The sequence below is a fragment of the Equus quagga genome, chromosome 11 (assembly GCF_021613505.1).
Source record: "Equus quagga isolate Etosha38 chromosome 11, UCLA_HA_Equagga_1.0, whole genome shotgun sequence".
Taxonomy (NCBI): domain Eukaryota; kingdom Metazoa; phylum Chordata; class Mammalia; order Perissodactyla; family Equidae; genus Equus; species Equus quagga.
The window spans coordinates 18,745,292-18,766,549 of NC_060277.1; the positions used below are offsets into that span (position 1 = coordinate 18,745,292).

General features: G+C 38.7%; 1 protein-coding gene across 1 annotated transcript; it reads right to left on the reverse strand.

The window, feature by feature from the left end:
• Positions 1 to 9,867: 9,867 nt before the first annotated feature.
• CALHM4 (calcium homeostasis modulator family member 4) lies at positions 9,868 to 14,606 on the reverse strand. The gene is made up of 2 exons (XM_046675823.1): positions 13,941 to 14,606; positions 9,868 to 10,484 (listed from the first exon to the last, which is right to left on the reverse strand). Exons 1-2 carry the CDS (start codon positions 14,565 to 14,567, stop codon positions 10,095 to 10,097), a joined length of 1,017 nt encoding a protein of 338 aa, XP_046531779.1. The 5' UTR covers positions 14,568 to 14,606; the 3' UTR covers positions 9,868 to 10,094.
• Positions 14,607 to 21,258: the final 6,652 nt, after the last annotated feature.

The following is a 21,258-nucleotide window of genomic DNA, read 5'->3' on the forward strand; positions in this document are numbered from 1 at the left end:
TAGGCTTCACTTTTGAATTTGTACAGTGAACGCGGCTGGGACGTAGATCTAAAGGTGGCTGTGACTGCGTGTTTCTGTGAATTGATGAAGGGGATGTAGGTTTCAGTAACAGTTTTGATAATCGTTGTAAAAGTATCAGTACTCCGAAAAATGTTCAGAACGGTTGATTTGGGAGAATAAAACTAAGGCAGTAATACTTGAAATATGTACATCTGTCATCTCCAAGTTCATGGCAGCAGTTAAAAAAGAAAATTTTCGAGGAGCCATAATAGCAAAAGCTAAGAAAATGGCTAGATAAGCATGGCAACTTTTATAAGAATACTAAAGAACTATCTATGTTTATAATAAAAGAACATGGTTGAGTTAAATCAAAAACAAATCGTCAAAAATGTAAGAAGATACCTCAACATATTAAAAAGTTTTCACAGTTTTCGTATTTTCCTTTGTTTTCTGTATTAAAGCTGGTTTCACTTGTGTAGTGAAGGAAACAGTATTTAAATAAGAAGCTGCCTAGTGGCAAAGGCTCTGAAATTTTCTCTTGTTAAAATTGATGATGTCCTATGGACTGGAACGCATCTTGACTTTTTTATTGGGAAGTATTGCTTACTGAGAGCAGAGGAGTACATTAAAATAAACATATTCGGGTACACTTTCCTACTGACTCCAGGTCTTAAGTATTAAAAGTTGATTTGGGGCATTCTTTTAAACTTTCAGGAAAAAAGTGGCTGCTCTCCTGATGATAGAATCAAAATACATGAAGTAGATTTGGAAATATAAGGTGCTTATTTTTCTGGGAATTCTCAGTTCAAATAAATCAGTGATTTGTTATCGGGGAGGCCACAAAGCTTCTGAGCAGAGGGAACAGCCAGTGCAAAGGTCCAAAGGCCCACTTGGTATTTTGGAAGCCACTGTGGCCAGGGCACAGTGAACTGGTTGCCGGGTGGAGGGGAGTTTGCAGTTCGTGTAGGATCACTGGACGGTTTAGATGGAAGAGTGACAATCTGACGCTATTACTTTAGTAAGACCACTCTGGCGACTGAGTAAATATATGTAAGGGGGACAAATTATGAAAGTATGGAGACCAGTTAGGAGGCTATGGCAGTAATCTAAGCAAAAGACAATGATGATGACCAGAGCTGTAGGAGTGAAAGTAATGAGGCAGTGATCAAATTCTGGATATACTTTGAAGGTAGGGCTGTCAGGATTTGGTGTCCATTGTAAGAGAGGAGTCAAGGATGATTTGGGGCTAGAACAACTGGAATGATGAAGCTCTTTAACAAAATGACAGGTAAGGAAGGCAATGAGTTTGTCAAGAAAGTTGATAAATCCTCTGAAGCACGTATGTTTTCTGTTGCTGTTCTCTGCTCATCTTTATTGCTAAAGAAGAATGTCCCTAAGAGATTCATCTTGTTTGTATTCATCTAAGTTTCTTCTGCAGGTAATGCAAACTCACGGTTGCTATTTCCCAATACTGTCACTCTTTAAAAATTGTTTTGATGTTTATTTTTACTTTTCTGTGCCTTGTGAGTTTTCTGGCAATCTCACTAGTCTCAGAAGTGAGGAATTGAGAATTATCTATTTAAAGGTTAATCTTAGTTCTCCAACAGTTCTTGGGGCTAATGTTTATTTTGTCAGGTGTCTCAAAGGCTTGTCACCAGTCACAAATGCAAACAGTCATTTAGAATTCTAATTCTTAGACTCTAAGGAGTCCTCTTGAAAGATAGTGAATCCCAGTATCACTTCTGGTCTGACTGACATGCCTGCTTCCCTCCTTATCTCCTACAGTCTACTCTGACGCAGCACGGCAGCCAGTGATCCTGCTACAATGTAAATTCATCAGTCCTTTGCTCATAACTGCCCGCCATCTCAGATTAAAGGCCCCTGTCTTTGCAGTGTAGGCCTTATAGAATCTGACTCCCTGACCCTTACCTGCAGCTCTTGTTACCTCTCTGACCTTGTCTGCTGTTACTCTGCCTCCTATTCTCTGCTCCAGCCACACTAGCCTCCTTGCTGTGCCTCAGACATGCAAGGTAGGTTCTCCTAAAGTCTGCACTTGCTGTTGACTCTGCCTGAGATGCTTTTCCTCCCGTGCCCACGTGGCTTGCTCCCTCACCTCCTTCAAGTCCTTCCTCAAATGTCACTTTTTCAGTGAGGCTACCTCAATCACCCTACTTAAAATTACAACCACTCCCTTCTCTGTCCTACCTATACCCTTTACCCTATTGATTTTTCCCATGGCAGTTTAAAATTACACCAGATTTATTTATTATGTTTATTTTCTTTCTGCTCCCTACTAGAAAGTAAGTTCCACAAGGGCAGAGATTTTATTTACTGTTGTATGTTGGCACATAGGGCAGTGCCTGACAGAGTAGGCACTCAAATTATATATTTTCAGAGTGAGTGAATGAATCCAATGGAGTGGTGACGTGATGTGGTTCTAAAAGCACTGGAGCAGGGCATTCTAAGACTAGTTTATAGCATTTCTTTATAATTGATTTGCCATATGTATTTGGACATGACACACCCTTTCTGGGTCTCAGCTTCCCCATCTAAAAAATGAGGAAGTTGGGCAGAATGATCTTCAAGATGCTTTCCAGATGTAAAAGTCTATGATTCTTCAAGATCATGCTTATTTTGGAGAGAGTTGTGTAGAACCAGACTTCAAAGCTAGCAGTTAACATCTCTGACCCAAGGTGTCATGCCAGAAGAGTGGTATCTGTGGGTGGAGTTGTCACTGTCCTAACAACCTTGATGCTAATGTTCTTGAACCATATAAAAAGATGAGGCCTCAGTTCTGGAGAACAACAAAGTTGGGACAACATGAGTTTTCAGCAGGCTACACTTCCAATTACCTTGCATGTAAGGACAAAGTCTAAGGTGAGCAGACAAAAAATAGCGTTTGTACACGCTCCTTTTCTTCCACCCCTAGCAATGACCATTTTGATCATTTTGATCTTCTCTTTGACTTTTCCTTTCTCTTCCTCCTCCCCACCCCTCTCTCTCTCCCTGTCTCGCTCTCTTTCTCTCTCTCTCTCTCACACACACACACACACGCACAAGCACCTTTGCTTTGGATTTGAAAGAGACTAGGTGGAAAAGGAAGAGAGAAACGAAAGAGCAAAAGAGGTATGGAAGAAGGTAGGCTTAGTGAAATGCAATATGAATTACTTAAAATGTATAGGAGGAAAAAGGAAAATGAACTGGAGAGTTAAAATGGAATAGTAAAATTTAAGTCAAATCACTTTTTTAGCCTCCTGAGAGAAAATATAGTGAAGGGTCGAGTCAGGGATGCCTCTAAGGGTATGCAGTCCTGCGCAAACATTTTTTGTGGGGATCCTGTCTATCTGAGCAATTTTATTAAAAGATATATTTTAAAAATTTATGGGCTCACCTAAGATACATTGATTTACTGGTGAAGATTTAGAAGAATAAAGAAGGCACTTATGCATTTGTTTATTGTTTAATCAGTGTGCCTGAAGATTCTCCTGAGTGTCCATGCAGCCTCTCTTCCTGTGCAGGTTGAAGAACCACCTATTTGTGTTATTTGTTGTCAAATTCACTGTTCCTGTCTAATTTCTTATCTCCCACAGTGATGCATGAAAAAGGGAGCAGTGCTGTTACTACTGCAACGCCATGGCTCTTTGTAATTTCTTTTGTAACATTATAGCTCTTCTTACTTCTGCAATATCCTAATACCATTTAAGTAAAGCTGGTCACATCGCTACTCCTTTAGCTCCATCGTCCATCATGCTGCTCCTGAATACTGCTCCCAATGATTTTCTTGAAGAATGCGCCCTCTCGATAATGTCCACGCGTTCAAGTCTTACCCAAAGTTTGCAGGAAAATGTCAATGATCATTTGTTTCCTAGTCATGTTAAATTTACAACACGTCTTCCAACAATGTATTTTCTGGATTTTTTTAGGCCATAATCACTGCATCCCCAGAATAGGATTTCTTTCTACTTTCCTTACATGGCCACCAGGTGGGAGGACAAGCGAGATAGATGCCTGTGGGCGGAGCTAGACGTTCGGTCAGCCTCTTGTGCATGGAATGCGCTTGACCAACCGGGGAGGGTACGGGACACCACCATCAGAGACCACAGAGGACAGCGATCGGAAGGGCCAGCTGTGAGCCTCGGAGAACTTGACGCGCCGCCCCAGCGCACTGCCGGATCAGAGGCGCGCCGCCTGCACCGTGGCCGCCCGGGAGCCGGCGGTGCGGACGCTGACTAGAGGACCTGCCCACCCCGCCGGCTTGGGTGCTGGCGACGGGAAATGGCATTTCTGCTCGGAACACCCCGGGCTCGCCACGCGAAGGGAACAGGGTCGAGAGCGCTCGGATAAAGGTCCACGCTGCTGGGTCCGGCTCAGGGCGCCCCAGACAGGCGGGTCCCAGAACATTTCGGAGGATGAGCACAAAGCGCCTGGCGCCCTGAGGCAGGCGGTACTGAATTGCATACTAAATTATATTATTCTAGCTCTGCCTGTTATAACCTGGACATTTTTTCGTTTTAGCTTTATGTATTCCACAAAATATAGACCTTTCTCACAGGACCTCAAAGGATCAATTAAATCATTATTGGAGTAAAGATACTTATTTTGTAGGCAGCTTTCTAAAATTCTGGTTGTCTCAAAGAGAAAGAATGGCAGGTATAAACTAAATAATAAGCCAATTACTCTTGATTTATAAAATTTATATAATCACAAAAGCACCACATCGATCCAGATTAGTTTTTTTTTTCCTTTGGCATTTGTTTTTCTGCATTTCAAATGCTGAAATATGTCCACGTTATGAAATAGTTTACAATACATTGTTCTGTTGATGTCACTAACACAACTACAGAAGGAAAATATATTTTAAAATTTTTTATTTGTAGTTTAGGCTGAAACATTTACAAATACATATAAAATGTATATTCAGCTGTTCTTTCTGTATTTAGAACACCTTAAATATTAGAACACATTGTATTTTGTATATTTATAAAATATTATAGATATAGTTATTTATTTTTCAGGAGCAACAGTGTCACCTATGGCAGAGCAGCAGCGCATACAGAATCTTAGGATGCTTGTGCTAGAAATTACCTTGAAGAGGTCTTAATCCAGGGGATGTCATTCATGACAGGCTTGTGGGTTCATAAACTCCTGAAATGTGTTGGTTTGTGTATTAGTTTCCTGTTACCACAGTAACAAACTACCACAAATTTAGTGGCTTAAAACAATGCAAGTTTACTATCTTATAGTTCTGTAACTATAAGAAAAGTATATATTTCTTACTGTTCTGACATGTGAGACACAAGTCTCAGAGGGCTAGAGTCAAGGTGTCATCATGTCATCAGGACTGTGTTCCTTCCATAGGCTCTTGAGGAGAATCCATTTCCTTGCCCTTTCTAACTTCTAGAAGCTGCCTGCGTTCCTTGGCTTATGAACCCCTCCATCTTCAAAGCAGGTGAAGGCTAACTTCTCAGGCATCACTCTGACACTCTTTGACACTCTCTTCCATTGCCACTTTACCTTTTCTCTGACTCTGCTTCCTCCTGCAACTCTCTTATAAAGACCCTTGTGATTACATCCAGTCCACCTGGATAATCTGGGATAATCCTCCCGTCTCAAGATCCTTAGCTTGATCACATTTGCAAAGTTTCTTTTGCCATATAAGGTATAAAGTAAAACTGACAAGTTCCAGCGATTAGTGAAGAGCATCCTTGGGGAGGCCATTATTCAGCTTTCCACAGTGTGTAAACTCTGAGATATGTGAGCCTGTGTCTGTGTGTACGCACAGTTTTTCTGGATATTTCCTCAAAATAGCTTTCCCCAGAATGGCTTTTCAAGGGGCTCTGTGACTTAAAATAGTTTAATCACTCGCTCCCACAATTTTATCACCCTCTCCTGTCTTCTATAAGGGAACATTAAAGTCCCAGAGACGTTGACTTGTACAGGACCATATGACTAACGAAAGACCATGTTTTCCTGACCTTCATTTTCACTCTTTGTACCTATGGTCTACTGGAAACAAATCGACCAGTTATAGCGGTGTTGTGTCCATTCCCTGCGTAAGAGAAAGAACACCTGACACTCCTGGGTAAGCTTGAAGCTAGACTGTGGCTCATAGAAGCAGTGCCACTGGCTATTGGGTAGCTCAGGTCCAAAGTCATGCCCCAGTGAGAGTGGACAAGTCACTTTTCTAAGAAGCACAGTGCCTTGAAGGGGATGCCCTTCTATATGCCAGTGCAGTGGAAGTGCAAAGAGGGGGCTCAGCGGTGATATAGCACCTTACTGTTGGAGCTCAGGATGTTTTAGTTATTTATCAACAGGAATAGGAGGAAAATCCTCCTAACACCTACAGGGCCCTGGAAGGTGGATAAGCTGCCTCCCGTTGCTGTAGTCCACATGGTGCTGTGGAGTGCAGGGTCAAAAGGCAGACTTCTGGGCTGGATTCTGGCTCTATCGCTTATAGGTATGTGACTTCTGGCAAATTGCTTGATTTCTCTGTATCTCAGCTTCCTTATCAGTAGAATGGAGGAACTATGTTATTGGAGTCAGATAGGCCTGGCTTCCAATTATGACCCATGATTCACCAGTTATCTAATAAAATAATTAAATCATTGAGAAAGCATTTCATTTGTACAGGACTTCACACTGCAAAAAATTCCTTCACATTGTCTATGCTGTTTAATGTCATTTTAGCAAGTCATTTTATAATATGTGACTCTGTTTATCAGGTTTTTTGTAGTGAGTAAATGGGATAATTTGTTTAAAGTACATGCATATAGTGCACAGTACATATTATTTTTACTTCTACTGATACTGTCACCACTACAGATTGGTGTAGACACCTGTCTTGACCACTGGGGGGCAGCAGAGGAAACTTGAAATCCATTTCTTTATGACGTACTGAGACTGGAGCAGTCGAATGTACCTGGTGGTTAGTACGGAAGAGTAATTCGGGTCAGGAATAATGTAATTTGCCTGTCTGGAAATACCACCATTGCTCTTTGGCCCAGGGTTCACACTTATAGATTTGTGCCCCACAGCTCAAGGATCTAGTTGTGTAGCTGTGTGCTTTAAGGATAGCCTGCCTATATCTGTTTTTTGGTGACCAGTGCTAAATTTTAGCAGACTTATTTACAAGCTAAAATTGTATCTTTACACTTTATATTTGAGGCAGCAAATAGCTACCTAGTCTCGCATTTCAAAGGCCTTTGGTTGGCTGTCGTATTTCAAAGTTTTAAGGTTAATGTGATTTCCCTTTGTGCTACAAACAGAATGCAAGAAAACACTTTATAAAGTAACAATTGTTGTTTCTTATTATAATCAAAAAAATAGAATTTTAAAAAAATGAATTGGAGATGGAGAACAGAGAAAGGAGACAAAGAAGATGACGAGTGTAAGTATAATTCTGCTTTGGTAAACATAAAAAACACTGAGTAAAACACATCCAAACATTGGGATTGTACTTGTCTCCTAGAAAGGAGGCAACTTAGATTGTGGCAGAGGAATGTGGCAGCTGACAAGTTTGAAGTTAAGAAATGAGAAAGTCTGTATATATGCCAAGCCACAGCATTTGATATAGTAGCCAAGAGCATTTGGTAGCAAAATATAAGGTTGTATTAGCATATAATTGATTTTAATTATATGTTTTAAAATTATATAAATCCATTAAGCATAAAGGGGAGGAAATACATGTTCTTAATGGGAAAGTTTTGTATGGCTGTGGAACAAAAGAATACTCTGGACAAAAAAAAAAAAAGACTGGGAATTTAATTTATTTAGTTTGAAATGGATAATATACAATGAAATCTCAAGGATGTGTACTACCCTTTACATGTTCACATAGATGCTGTAAAACCCTTTGAAGCCATGTGGAAGAGCCAGAGAATACTTATAATCCTTTGCTAGAAAGCTATAATGGAAGATCATGATTAAGTGGTCCAAAATATAAACTGTGTATGTCATACTCTGAAAAAGTTTTATGTAGAAAGGGCTTCCAGAATCTAGTGGAAAGAAAGTTTCCTGGTGTTAGTGTATAAATAACTACTATCTTGTTTCTGATTATGTAATGTTTTAACTTCGTATACTCTTTGATTTTGCTGTTAACTGAAAATCTTATTGAAGAGTATTTACTCTGGTATATTCCAAGAAAATTAATGAAATAAGTCTGAGCATGGTGTAAAGTGTTGATTTAACTAGGATGTCCCAATACAGAGGAATTTCAAAAATTCTCAGATACTTAGAGCAATAGAATTTTTGAGCTGGAAGAGATGATAGAGAACAAAGTGGATGTGACCTTCCATATTTACATGGCTCATTTATATCAGAGCCAAACTAGGACCCTAGTTACTTTCCAAATTTGGTTCTATTTTTTTAAAGTTCCCTCTGGTAATGTCATACCAATACTGTATATAAAGTTAGGTGACAAAGTGGAATAGCTTTCCTTGGCCACTTGAAAAAGATCCATACATTAACATTCTTTTAAAAGTGGAATGCCAGCAAATGTCTTTAGAGAAAGCTCAGAATCAAACTTGGTGATATTTTCCTTCCAATAGACACAACCCAGACCTACCACCATTCCAGCAGATTGTACATATTGACCTGTATACCTATAAACATGAACATAAAAATCTTATGAGATTTAGAAGGGATCTCAAGAATTCATTTGGTTCAGTTCCTTTCCTTCCAGCAGGAAAGGTATCATTATCCCTATTTTATAGATGAAATAGTTGAGTCCCAGAGAGACTGACTGACTTGCCCAATAAGTAATGGTGATGGAGGAACAGATATCCTGCCCCACCAAAGTACTACTCTATGCATCTGTTACTGGTTAAAAAAAAAATGGCTTCCTTAAAATTGATTTTCTGTTTGTTCCTATTAAGTTTGAAAGACCCATAATTTCACAAAAAATAGACTCTTTCTTCTATGATGCATAAAAGTAGATTACCAAGTAATTGATTGTGTTTTAGACAGTCATGTTCTCTGGTCTTCTTGAAAGTAGATCTTGAAAGTCAGCCTGACTATTGGGAGTTGGTCCATTGCCCAGTGAGCAGCCATTGTTTGGGTTTAGAAAATAAAAGCCCTCATTTTGCTTATTTTGGCCAATGAACCAGTTGCTTAATACTACATATATCAGAAATAATCAAGATAAATTAGAAAGTTGTCAGATATTAGAAGTGCAAAGTCATGCAGAGAAAAGTCAGGCAGGCATCCCCTTTTGGAGTTCTAGATAATGGATAGACAAACAGAGGGTGCAGTCTTGCTTCCTCAAATGGATTTTTGAGAGCAAAGGTGTAATTTGGTAATGAAAAGACACAGATGGTGTCTCTGTGTTGGAGCATCAAGGGGAAACTTTCTAGAATAAACTTTACACGTCATGGCTAAAACAAATGTTCCTGGTGTGGCGGTGCTCCAAGTAACATTCATGATACTAATGATGATACAATAATGCATCGTCTTCCCCTGGTTGTGACAGGATGACTCAAGACTGTCTTGCATGGGCTTCTCCTTTACATACTGCCAGTTTAGAAAGGGCTTTATATCCTGATTCCCAAAAGTTCAGATATTTAAGCTTGAATAAAGAGGAGGAAGCAGTGAAAAATTCCTGGATGTTATATAGAGGTAGAAAAAAGGAAAACCAGAAATTAGAGACAGGTGAAATAGAAGACATGGAATGCAAAGAGAAAGGGAGAAAGTAACATGTATCAGCACTTACTTTATAAAAGGCACTATGCTAGCACTTTGCTTATATTATCACATGTAATCTCCATCACATCTCTGTGATGTAGCTACTGCGTGCAGATAACAAACTGACACTCAAAAAGATTAATTATCACACAGCTACTAAATAACAGAATCAAGATTCAAATTTTGATATGACTTCAAATTCCATGTTGTTTTATTCAGACCGACATAGGCATTACCAGACCATTAGGGAAATTTCAAAAAGAGGTTGGCACAATTATCAGATCAATTGATTTTGGCTAGACTTATGTAAACAAGTATCAGAAGGGAGAGAAAAAGATGAACAGATTACATTGAAATTCCATCATCACAAAAATAAAGTACCTGTTCAGCAACCTGAATTGTGAAAGATACTATAATCAAGGTTGTAATTCAATACCTCTTGATTTGCTTTCCTCATTATCCTCATCCACCCTGTCTCCAAGGAAGCTATAGTGATGACCTTGCAAGTCATCACCCATGCAGAGAAGACTGGGTGCTGAAATCTCCCTCCAGTCCTGACACGAAGGAATACGGATGTGTTTGATATCTTCCTTTCCAGGAATGAAACCAAATATTTTCTTTATGCGCTGCATGATGAGGAGCCGGGAGTGCTGCTCTGCAGCTTGTTCAAAGAGCTCCCTCTCATTATGGAGCTGGTTGGTCCAGTAGTAATGCTGCAGAGAGGTGAGGGGAGAGCAGCATCTCGCCAAACAGCAGGAGACTAGGACAGCGATAGTTGCCAAGGTGATCAAAATCCAGCCCAGCATCTTCACGTAATTATTTAAAAGAAAAACATAAAACATCAATACATCAAATATTCTGTAGTAAGAAGCCATAGTAAGAAGGATTTCCTACAAAACTGAGAACTAAACTGTGGGTAAGAAATTTGTTTTTCTAGTCTTTAACATATTAACAAGGCACTGGTCATTTGAAATGTATATAGGTGTGATGGAGGGCAGAGGCCCAACCATTTCAACTTGGTTTTTGGATTACAAAGGATATTGACCAGGTAACTTGGAATGGATTCTAAATACTGTCCTTGAAGTGGCAGACGCTATAACCCACCAATTACCCTTGCATAAGGTACATAAGCTACATTCTTTGCTTTTAGCTCAACTTTATTTTTCAACCATCAGCTACAGGCTCAGGCAGTCTTTGGGGACTTGATAAATATTTGATAATGATGGTGATGAAAATGATGATATGATAGCTAATAATGGTAGCTTCCTAAGGTGTTTTCAATGGCTTCCTAAGGTGCCAACAAGTATTCATTGATATTTCTTCCTAAGTCACTCTTTCTTTTATTTCTTGTGACCAAAAAAGAAAGTGAGCAGACTTTTACGTCCCTAAATGAGTAGCACTTTATTATTTTCCTTTTCATTTCCCTCCTCCTTCAAATACTCATTTGCTGACCAGTGTTATGATTCATTTTTGAAATATGCTCTGAAAGGAATATGAACTAGATTTTATTTGTAACTATTTAGTGTCCACTTTTAAAGGTTGACATAAATGGCTGTTCTCTACTCTTAGTGTCCTTTTTTTTCCTTTCATTATTCTCTGTTTTTAATATTTAGTGGTGGTTGTGTAAAGTGAGAGAGACAAGTTCCACACATTTAGGAGAGTCAGCAGTAGGCAGCCACTGTCTGGGAGGTCAAGGTTCTTCCACAGCTTGTGATTCACCGACGGGACTGGAATTACCAGCGTGTGCCTGCTGGGGTAGCTGCACTCTGTGGAGGTTAAAAAGCTACAAAGTGATGCTCATCGTGATTTAACTTAATAGAGGCCAGCATGGCAGAGGAAAGGCCATCTCAGGTGCCCATTAAATCATCAGCTGTCGTTTATTGAGCCCTAGGTTGACCTCCCACCAGGTGCTGTAAGTGACGCTTGGTTATGGGAACTCAGTGTGAATAATTTGATATGTTCATTCTTTCCACAATCTTTAAACCTAAAGAAAGAGACAAAATAGCAAGCCAAGAAATGTGGTAAAATGTGCTAGTTTTTGATATGAGTAAACACGGGGCCCGAGGAAGCACAACGGAAGAGAAATGAACTCACTTAAGGCAGAGGAGTATCAGGAAACAATTCCCAGCGGAGATGATGCTCAGACTTAAATTATTGAAGAGGAGTTCACCGGATGCCAGAAGTTGAGGAGAGTTCAAATAAGGGAAGAAGGCAGAAAAATAAAGTGTGAAGAGTAGGAGAACCTCAAGAAGTTTGGATTCACAGAGTCATGGGAATTATGCGGAAAAGCGGGCGGGGTCAGCTACTGAAGGCCCTTGTATGTCATATCAAGAGTTTGGATTTGTGCTTAGGCTGGGGGAAAATCATTGAAGGACTTTATATGGAGGGGGGTGGTTCCCCATCCAATTTGCATTTAGAAAGATAATTTTGGCATGGGTACAGAAGGTAGATTAAAATGGGGTGGAACCAGTCAAGAAGATATTGTAGAACGAGGTATGGGCGGAGAAGGGATTTGAACTTAATGTAATCTTGTGGTCAACTCAGAATAATCAACTAAAAGACTAATATATATTCCTCAAATGAGACTGAAGTTTGAGATGGTTGCAAAAGGCAGCCTGGTGAAATGGAAACAGCATGATCCTCGAGTATCTTGATCAATCATTTATTAGCTCCATGAACTTATGAAAGTTACATAAACTCTTTGAGCTTCAGTTTCCGTATCTGTAAAATGGGGTTGATTATACCTGTCTCTTCATATTATGAGGATTTTAGTTGATATAAAATATTTTTACAGTATATGATAAACATCTCGATAAATATTAGGTTTGTTGTCACTAAACCAAAAAACCCACTGGCTGATGGCACTCGGAACAGTAAAACTCTTTTCACAGAAGTCTGTGTATGCATCAAGTAAGACATTTTATTTTGACTTTGAGAAAATCTTACTGATGTGTATTAGATCTTAGTTTTTCTTAAGCAAGAACACTTTTTAAAATTAAAATTGCCCCATTGATTATTTGAGTTTTCACCTATCTTCACATAGCTCCTCTGCCTGAGCTTTAGGGCTAGTATAAAAAGGTTGAGACAAAGCCTGTCTTAATGGGATTTCCAATTTTGCTTAAACTAGGCCATATTGCAACACTTCAGTGTGCTGTGTATTGATAGTAATTTTCTCCAACTAAATAGCATTAGCACTTCTAAATTTTACTAACTGAAAAGTGATGGGTCAAAAAATGTGTATGCCCGGCCTGCCCTGTGGCATAGTGATTAAGTTTGCATGCTCCACTTTGGCAGCCCAGGGTTCGTGGATTCAGATCCCAAGTGCAGAGCTATACAGCACTCATCAAGCCAGGCTGTGGCAGCATCCCACATACAAAATAGAGGAAGACTGGCACAGACATTAGCTCAGGGACAATCTTCCTCAAGAAAAAAGAGGAAGATTGGCAACAGATATTAACTCAGGGCCAATCTTCTGCACCGAAAAAGTATGCCTTTACAATAAGTAGTTTAAAGAATAATGCTTTTTTATTGTATTGCCATGGATCAAAAAAGCGTTTTTCCCCGAATCCCTTAGAGAAACTGATGAAAGTCAATGACTCTTTCTCTACTGATAAAAATGCACTTTCACACTTTTTAAATTTAACCAAAAGTGCAGTAGGTTCAGGTCTTCCTGCAACTTCACCCCACCCCCTCACACAAACCTCCCAAGGATACTAAATTTAGAACCATTACTGACGTTTATTGTTAATCATAATTAAGCTTCCTCTAATGTTAGATGAGATTTTAATATATAAGAATTCATATTTAAGAATATGTATGTGCAGAAAGATGAAATTTAGTAATATAGTAATAATTTTAATAATAATATTTAAAATTCATTGTTTTCAATATGGATTCTGGACACAATACTGAGCACTTCAGATGTATTAGCTCATTTGTTACTCACTCCAATCCTAGGTGGTAGATCCTATTCATATCCCCATTTTACAGCTGAGAAAAGTGAAGCATGGATAAGTTATATAACTTGTATAAGTTTTCGCAGGTTAATAAGTAGCAAAGCAAGAGTCCCATCCAGGTCTGCTGACTCCAAGGCCCCAGATCCCAACTATATTTTTATAGCCATTCTTCAGAAATCACTTTGATGAATGGCATCTAGTTTGTGTTCCATAATTAGACAATATGAGAATCAGCAAGAATGTGAAATGTGTCCAGTGACTGTCGTTAATATGGGAGAGCATAGGAGAAAAAAATCAAGAACTTACTTGTGACTGGTATCTGTGCAGAAGAGCAACCTCATCTCTTACGAGAATCACATCAGATGGAGCAGATTTGCAACATGGAAACCCAGCTAGGATCTCTTCCCGTTTGCTGGCACTGACATTGTCAAACACTGGGTAATGGTCCACGGATGCGAATTCGCTTGCTGCACATTCATAGTAGGTGCCTGTCAGCAGGGTCACCGCCAGCCACGTTAATGGAGCTACGAGGGCCCTCCCGGTGATGCTGAAGAACCTCAGGCAAGCCAGCTTGCGCTCCAGGGGTCTGATTTGCCGGTGTGGAGGGGTACAGCTGCAGCAGTATTCACTGGAAATGGTCCACGTCTGGCTTCTCAGAGCATAGCCAGCCACCAGAAGGATCAAGGCAGGAATGACCAGAAAAGCAGAACCATAATAGAAATTTTTCCCGACCTGACAGGGACACCTGAACGTGAAAGAGGAGAACAGTTGTTGCCCACCAATAGTCAAAGCAGCAATTAAAGAATTGATAAATGTTCCACTCCTCTGCAGAGAAGATACGATGCTGTTGAGAGTTAGGCTCATCCTTAGGAAGCTCTTAAACAAATCAGTCTGTAGCCCTTCTGACCACTGGACTCCAGCAGCTATAACCATTTTATGAGATCTTACTGGTTTAACTGGTTGTGTCAAGCGACCCAACATCCTTATATGTTTAAAGGATCCTAGCATCTTTCCTTGTGTACTTTGTGAATCCTGAGCTAATAAACGCAGTTCAGATCACAGCTGGAAGAAATTGAGGAGAGATTCACCTGGGATGAGTGAAGGGGAAAACTTCTTCAGTCTGTCTTCCCACTAAAGAGAGGATGGCTGCTTGCAAGCCAACTCTGCCATCTTTTTCTTGTGCTGCTTTGTGTGACACAAAATGCTCATCACCAGCAAACGGAGCGCTGGAAGCGAAATGGAGAACATTCTTACCTTTGTACTAGACCGGGATTTGGTTACCATAAAATTATGACAGAAAAGAGTAGAAATTATCAAATACTGGAGGGATCCAAAATTTAGGGCTGTCTTGAACGTTCGTAACCTAAGACTCCTGCCAGAAGATTCCACCAGCTTTCCCAAAAGACAAAAGCAGCCTTGGGTACCCCTAAAGACAAACCACAACAAAAACATGGTAACTTTGCATAAAAATCTGTTTGTATTGACAGAGTTTAAAATAATAATGTGTTGCTTTTTAAGTTGCAAATTTGTTTATATGGATCTTTTTGTATGAAAATTAAAATATATTTCATATAAAATATTTTATATGAAAATGTGATATTTGGGTGGTTAATGGTTATACATCTATGAACAAGAAATAAAATGATCAACCATGTAAGGTGTTTTCTATATTTATTTAATCAGTAGATATTTATTGTCAAACTTCTATATAAAATGCAAGGGACTAGTCTTGGTTGGGCTTATAAAAAGTAAATGAGATATAAATGTCTCTTCTCAAATAAACTCTCAACTAGACATAGTTAAATACATAATTAGTATATTGAAACATAATGTTGAGGAATTCACCCAAAATGCAGTACAAAAAGAGAAAGGAATAAAATAATATATTTTAAAAACCAATTAAAGGGAATAGAAGACAGATTTAGCAACTCCATGATCTGTGTAATAGGAGTTTCAGAAGAAAAAAATGAAGGGATAGGCAGAGAAGCAACACTGGAAGAGAAATAACTGAGAATTTTGCAGAATCAAAGAAAATTCTCCCATCAGAAGAGTGTTAGATGTTCTGAGCAGTGTAAATAAAGATAAATCCACATATAGATACATCATAGAAAAACCTCAAAGTGTGAAAAATAAAGAGAGATTCCTAAAAGCTACCAGAAAGAAGAGACACATAGCCTACAAAGAATGACAATAGACTGACAGGAGATTTATCAGTAACAATAGAGAGCAGAAGACAGTATCTTCCAAGTGCTTAGTACCAGCTAAATTACCACTGAAGACAGCAAAATAAAGATACATAAAGACTAAGGAAATTTACCACCCACAGAACTTTAGTAAGAGGATTATTAAACGATATATTTCAGCAAGGAGGAAAATGAACTCTGAGGAAAGACATGAGAGAAAAAAATAATAAGTACAAATACAATATTTTTAAAGTTCCTTTAGTTATTAGCTGTAGAAATAACTGCTTTCTATTTTAAAAGATGCAACTAAGGCAATACATGATTATAATAAGATATCACTCTCACTACTAAAATGGCTGAAATTTAAAAAAACTGACCATACTAAATATTGCTGAAGATTTCAAAGCAACTGGAACTCTCACACACTGATAGTAGGAATCTAAAACGGAACAACCACTTTGGAAAACTGTCAGTTTCTTTAAAAGTTAACTATTCACCCACAATATAACACAGTCATTTATCTCCTAGTTGTTTACTCAAGAGAAATGAAAGCATATGTCCATACGAAAACTTGTACATGGACATCCATAGAAGTTTTCTTTATAATAGCTACAAAATGGAAACAACATAAATGCCCATCAACAAGTGAGTGTATCAACAAATTGTTATATATCTATATAATGGAATACTACTCAGCAAGATAAAAGGAATAAATTATTGATATATACAACAACAAGAATGAATTCCAAATAATTTTCTAAATCAAAGCATTCAAGCAAAGGAGTACATAATATATGACTCTATTTATATCAAATTCTAAAAAATATAAATTAATCTATACTGACAGAAAACAGACCAGTGCTTGCTTAAGGAGTAGGGGGAGGAAGAATAAGAAGAAAGAGATTACCAGAGAGCATGAGAAGACTTCTGTGGGTTGTATCAATGTGTGCCCAAGGGATTTTAATTTACAGAGGTGATGGAGTGATGATATAGAGAAGCCAATGTCATTGAGAGAAGAATTTATTATTTCCATTTACCGAGAGAAGGGGGCATGCCAGGCCACACAGGGCCACATGGAGAAGCACCAGTTTTTGTCAGGAGTCAGAAAAGAGGAGCGGAAAGCCTGGACAAGAGCTTTTATTGGGGTTTCCATGGGAAAGGCAAGGCAGGCAGGGGAAACAGCTTAAACTTGGCTAGTTTAAATAATTTTAGCCAGTTTGGGAGATAGGAGCTGTCAGCTGTCACTACTTGTCCGGTGCCAGGTCCTGGGTTGACCTAGAGCAGGGGAAATATTGGCTTCGTGTATAAGAGTTAGACAAGAAGGTGGCTCAGAGCGTGGGCTCTGAGTCACACGGGAGATATAAACTACTTTGGCTGTTAGTGTAGCCTGTAATTAATGGATGCCAAATAGACAAAGAATCTAAGATAACACAGTTAAAATGGTGGTGATGGAAAGGTTAGCCATATTGATTGATTTGATGCCTTCAGTGTGGGTACATATGTCAAAACTCATCAAATTATATATCAATTATGTTTCAATAAAGCAGTAAAATTTTTAAGTATAATTATTAAATAATAGAAATACAGTGTACACGTCATTCAAAAAACAGAGGAAATAAACAGGGGCTATTGACAGGAAAAGAGATGGTAAAGAAAGAGAAAAAGATAAAAACAAAGCAAAATGATGGTATAAATGAGACCAAACATGTCAATAATAAAACAAAAAAACTTTAGTTAACCATTACTGAGTGCTTACTCCATGCTAGACACTGTTCTAAGAACTTTACCTTATTTAACCCCTACAATAACCCTATGATGAAGTACTAATATTATCCTCAACTTTTTTACAGATGAGAAAACCAAGGTGTGGTGAGATTAAGGAAATTGCACAGGGTCACACAGAGATGAGTGGAAGAACCAGGATTAGGACCCAGGTGGTCTGGTCCAAGCTGTTCACCGCCACACCAAAGCCGGAGTAAACTCACCTACAGAGATTAAAAAATAGAGTCATACTGCTTACAAGTGACACACTCAAAACTAGACAACATACAAAGCTTGAAAAATAAAGATATTGAAATATGTATCACTGGGAATAATAATATTAATATTTTGGGTAAAACTGAACTAATAGCAAAAAGTGTCAAGAGCGCTATTTTTGAATACTCCCCTCAAATAAAAGGAACAATCCATTATGAAGATCTGACCGTGATCAATTTGTATGTCTGTGACTGCATAACTTTGAAATACATAAAGCAAAAACTAATCAAATTATAAGGAGAATTCTTATAATCATAGAGAGAGATTTTAAACATCTCTATTAAAAAGGATGATCAAATAAACATTAGGATATAAAAGATGTGAAGAACAAAATTAGCAAGGTTTGTCTAAGATATATAGTATTCCATACCCTAAAAATAGAGAATAAACATTTTTAAAAGTTCCCGATAAATCATTTGCCAAACACATGATCGTGTATGAGATGACAGAAGAAATTTCGGTATTAATGTCCAGTAAGAAGGAAACAGATTAATAAACATGGTAATAGAATGCTATAGAGTAGGGGTTGGCACTCTATGGCTCATAGACCAAACTGGCCCACTGCCTGTTTTGTATGGTTTGTGAGCTAAGAATGGTTTTTACATTTAAAAATAATTGGAAATTTTTTTTTAATATTTTGTGACGTGAAAATTATGTGAAATTCAAATCTCAGTGTTTATAAATAAAGTTTTATTGAATCACAACCATGCCTGTTCCTGAGGTGTCTGTGGCTGCTTTCCCACTCCAACAGCGGAGGTGAATAGTTGTGACAGAGTCCGTATGACTGTAAAGCCTATAATATTTGCTGTCTGGCCCTTTAAAGAAAAAATTTGTTGATCCCTGCTACAGAACTGTGAAAATAAATTAACTGGAGTGATAGCTATGGATATGATTAAAACTTAACTTTAGAAGAAAAATGAAAGCTGTAGGATACATGTAATATGATGCATTATGTAAAGTTTTAAAACAAAATAATATTACATATTCTTTATGGTTACTACCATATATAGACTTTAAAAACATATATAAGAATGATAAATATCAAGTTCTTGGGAGTGGTGACCACTGAGGAAGAAAGAATAGAATGAAGGAGGGTATAGGATATTTCACCTGTCAGTACCACTTTATTGCTTTAAACAAATCCTGAAGTATATATAGCAACTTGTTCAGTACATCTTGGGGGTAAGTACCACATCTTTGTATGTTTTTAATTTTATATTAAAAAATCCGTTTAATAGAATCTATGGGAAGTGAGGAAGTTAAAAACAAAATCGTAGACCATTCTTTTGTGGGACTATGTAGGAGAGGATGGAGCATTGATTGATGAAAAGTCACTATTTGAGTGTCAAAGTCTTGCTGCAAAGGAGTTTGTTGATGACAAATTCTTAAGGTTTTATTGTTGTTCAATGTTGAAAGAACTAATTACTTCATCTGCAGTACCAGTGTGTAACCTGTCAATGATTTGAATGATTACATCTGTGAGTAATCAATTTTCTTTGGGGCTTTATAGCCAAATGTTCCCCTTCTTAAAGCTACCTTGCTGTCTCCAGTTTATCTAATATATAAAATGCCTGCTCTTCAGCAGGGATCCACCAGTTCATTCACTGAGTGCATGCTGGCACATGGATAGGGAAAATCAGGTCTGATAGCCAGAGCGTCTTCAGTGGGATTGGGGTGCCAAGCAAATCAACACTAATTTTATGTAAAGAAATTCGGTTAAAGTAAACCCCCAAAGCAGCCTTAACTAGAAAAAGAAGTTGCAAAAAGATAACAAGCTCCTGGACCAGATGTTATGGTAGCTGGAAGCAGCATTACCTTGTCTGACAGTGTGTGGATGATCTCCGATGGTGATCCTACAGCTGACAGATCATATGTCCTCCTCCTTTAGCATCTCCCCAAGTCTCTACTCAGCCGCCCAGAGACCTCTCAAGAGAGCAGTATAGGAGGGTGGCCTGGTTCATCATTTCCTTGGGTTGGTTGGCTGCAGTGAAGACATGATGAGATTGAAGAATGCATCGTTTTTCCAGCCCCAGCTCTGAATTCAGTCCTAGGCCACCGAAAGAACTCAATACAGGAGGAAAAACTCTTCTGCATTATTTTGAAATGTTTCTTCTTCCTAGTTTACTTCCAGAGCAGACATCATAAACCTGTTCGAAACATCACCTACCTCTGTGCTTTCTTCTGTTTAAACAAAGGGCGGTTTTACACAAAAAGAAGGAGCTTGGGGAACATAAGGCTCACTCTGATCACAAGAGCTGCTGAAGGCAAGTGGGTTTCACAGGCTAGAAAGCAGCAAACCAGGGTCCCGGCCAGTGCCTACTGCTGTGCTTGGGCGGGTGGTGCTCTTGCAGGGTAGCGCCTGGCAGGGACTCCTTCCCTAAGGCCTGTGGTGCTGGCTGCAGGGGCAGGGCAGAGGGGGAGACACATAAGTCTGGAGGAAGAGCTGGCTTTTTCTAATGTACCCACCATGTCCTGAATGCTCTCGGTGGCTCTGATGTCACCAAACGATAGCCATTAGAGTTGAGTGAAATCAATTCCTGTACCATCACACCCTTCCCAGCAAGTACACAGGACCTTTCTGTATTTTTCTCAGGAATCTCTCATCCAGAACCCAGAATTGCTTCCAAACTGGACCCAGCAACATGCTGTCACCATATGTTAGTGGGTTTTGCAAGTCTACCTCTAAAATATTTTGCTCTAACATAATTAGAAGGTGTGTAGAAGAAAAAAATTTTTGATTTGGAGTCAGCAAATTTAGCCCAAATCCCTATTCCTTGCCTACTATTCAGCTAACCTTGAACAAATTTCTTAACCTCTCTGACTTTTAGGTTCCTATCCCATAACATGGTAATGATTACCGTACTGACTACTTCACAGATTGTAGTTGAATTCAAATGAGAAAAAGAAAATGAAAACCATGCTGTAAACTGTAGTTTATATAACTATCATGTGTTATTAATCTATACCGTACAACCCAGCAAAACTGATTTTCCTCATAATAGTGTCATTGAAGATAGGCACTAATGGAAATACCTTAAATATTGTAGAATTCCATTGAATATATCCACCTACAAGAATAATCTATAGCAATTAGTGTTTCTATAGTGCATTATAATGTGTTTTATGGCATACATTATCTTTCTGATACTCACAATTATCCCGTGAGTTGGGTATTATTATTGCCATTTCACAGATGTGGAAACTGAGCCATAGAGCAATAAAACGGCTTGCCGGAGGCCACACAGCCTGTAAATGGTAGAACCGCAGCTTAGCCTGACTTCCAAATCCTCCTAGGCTCCTTCAACTACACCACATTCTTCTTCAAAATAGCCACTAGTCTGTCACTTTATAGCAAGAGTTTTCCAGAACACATAGGGCTTATTGACTCAAGCTTAAGTGGGAAA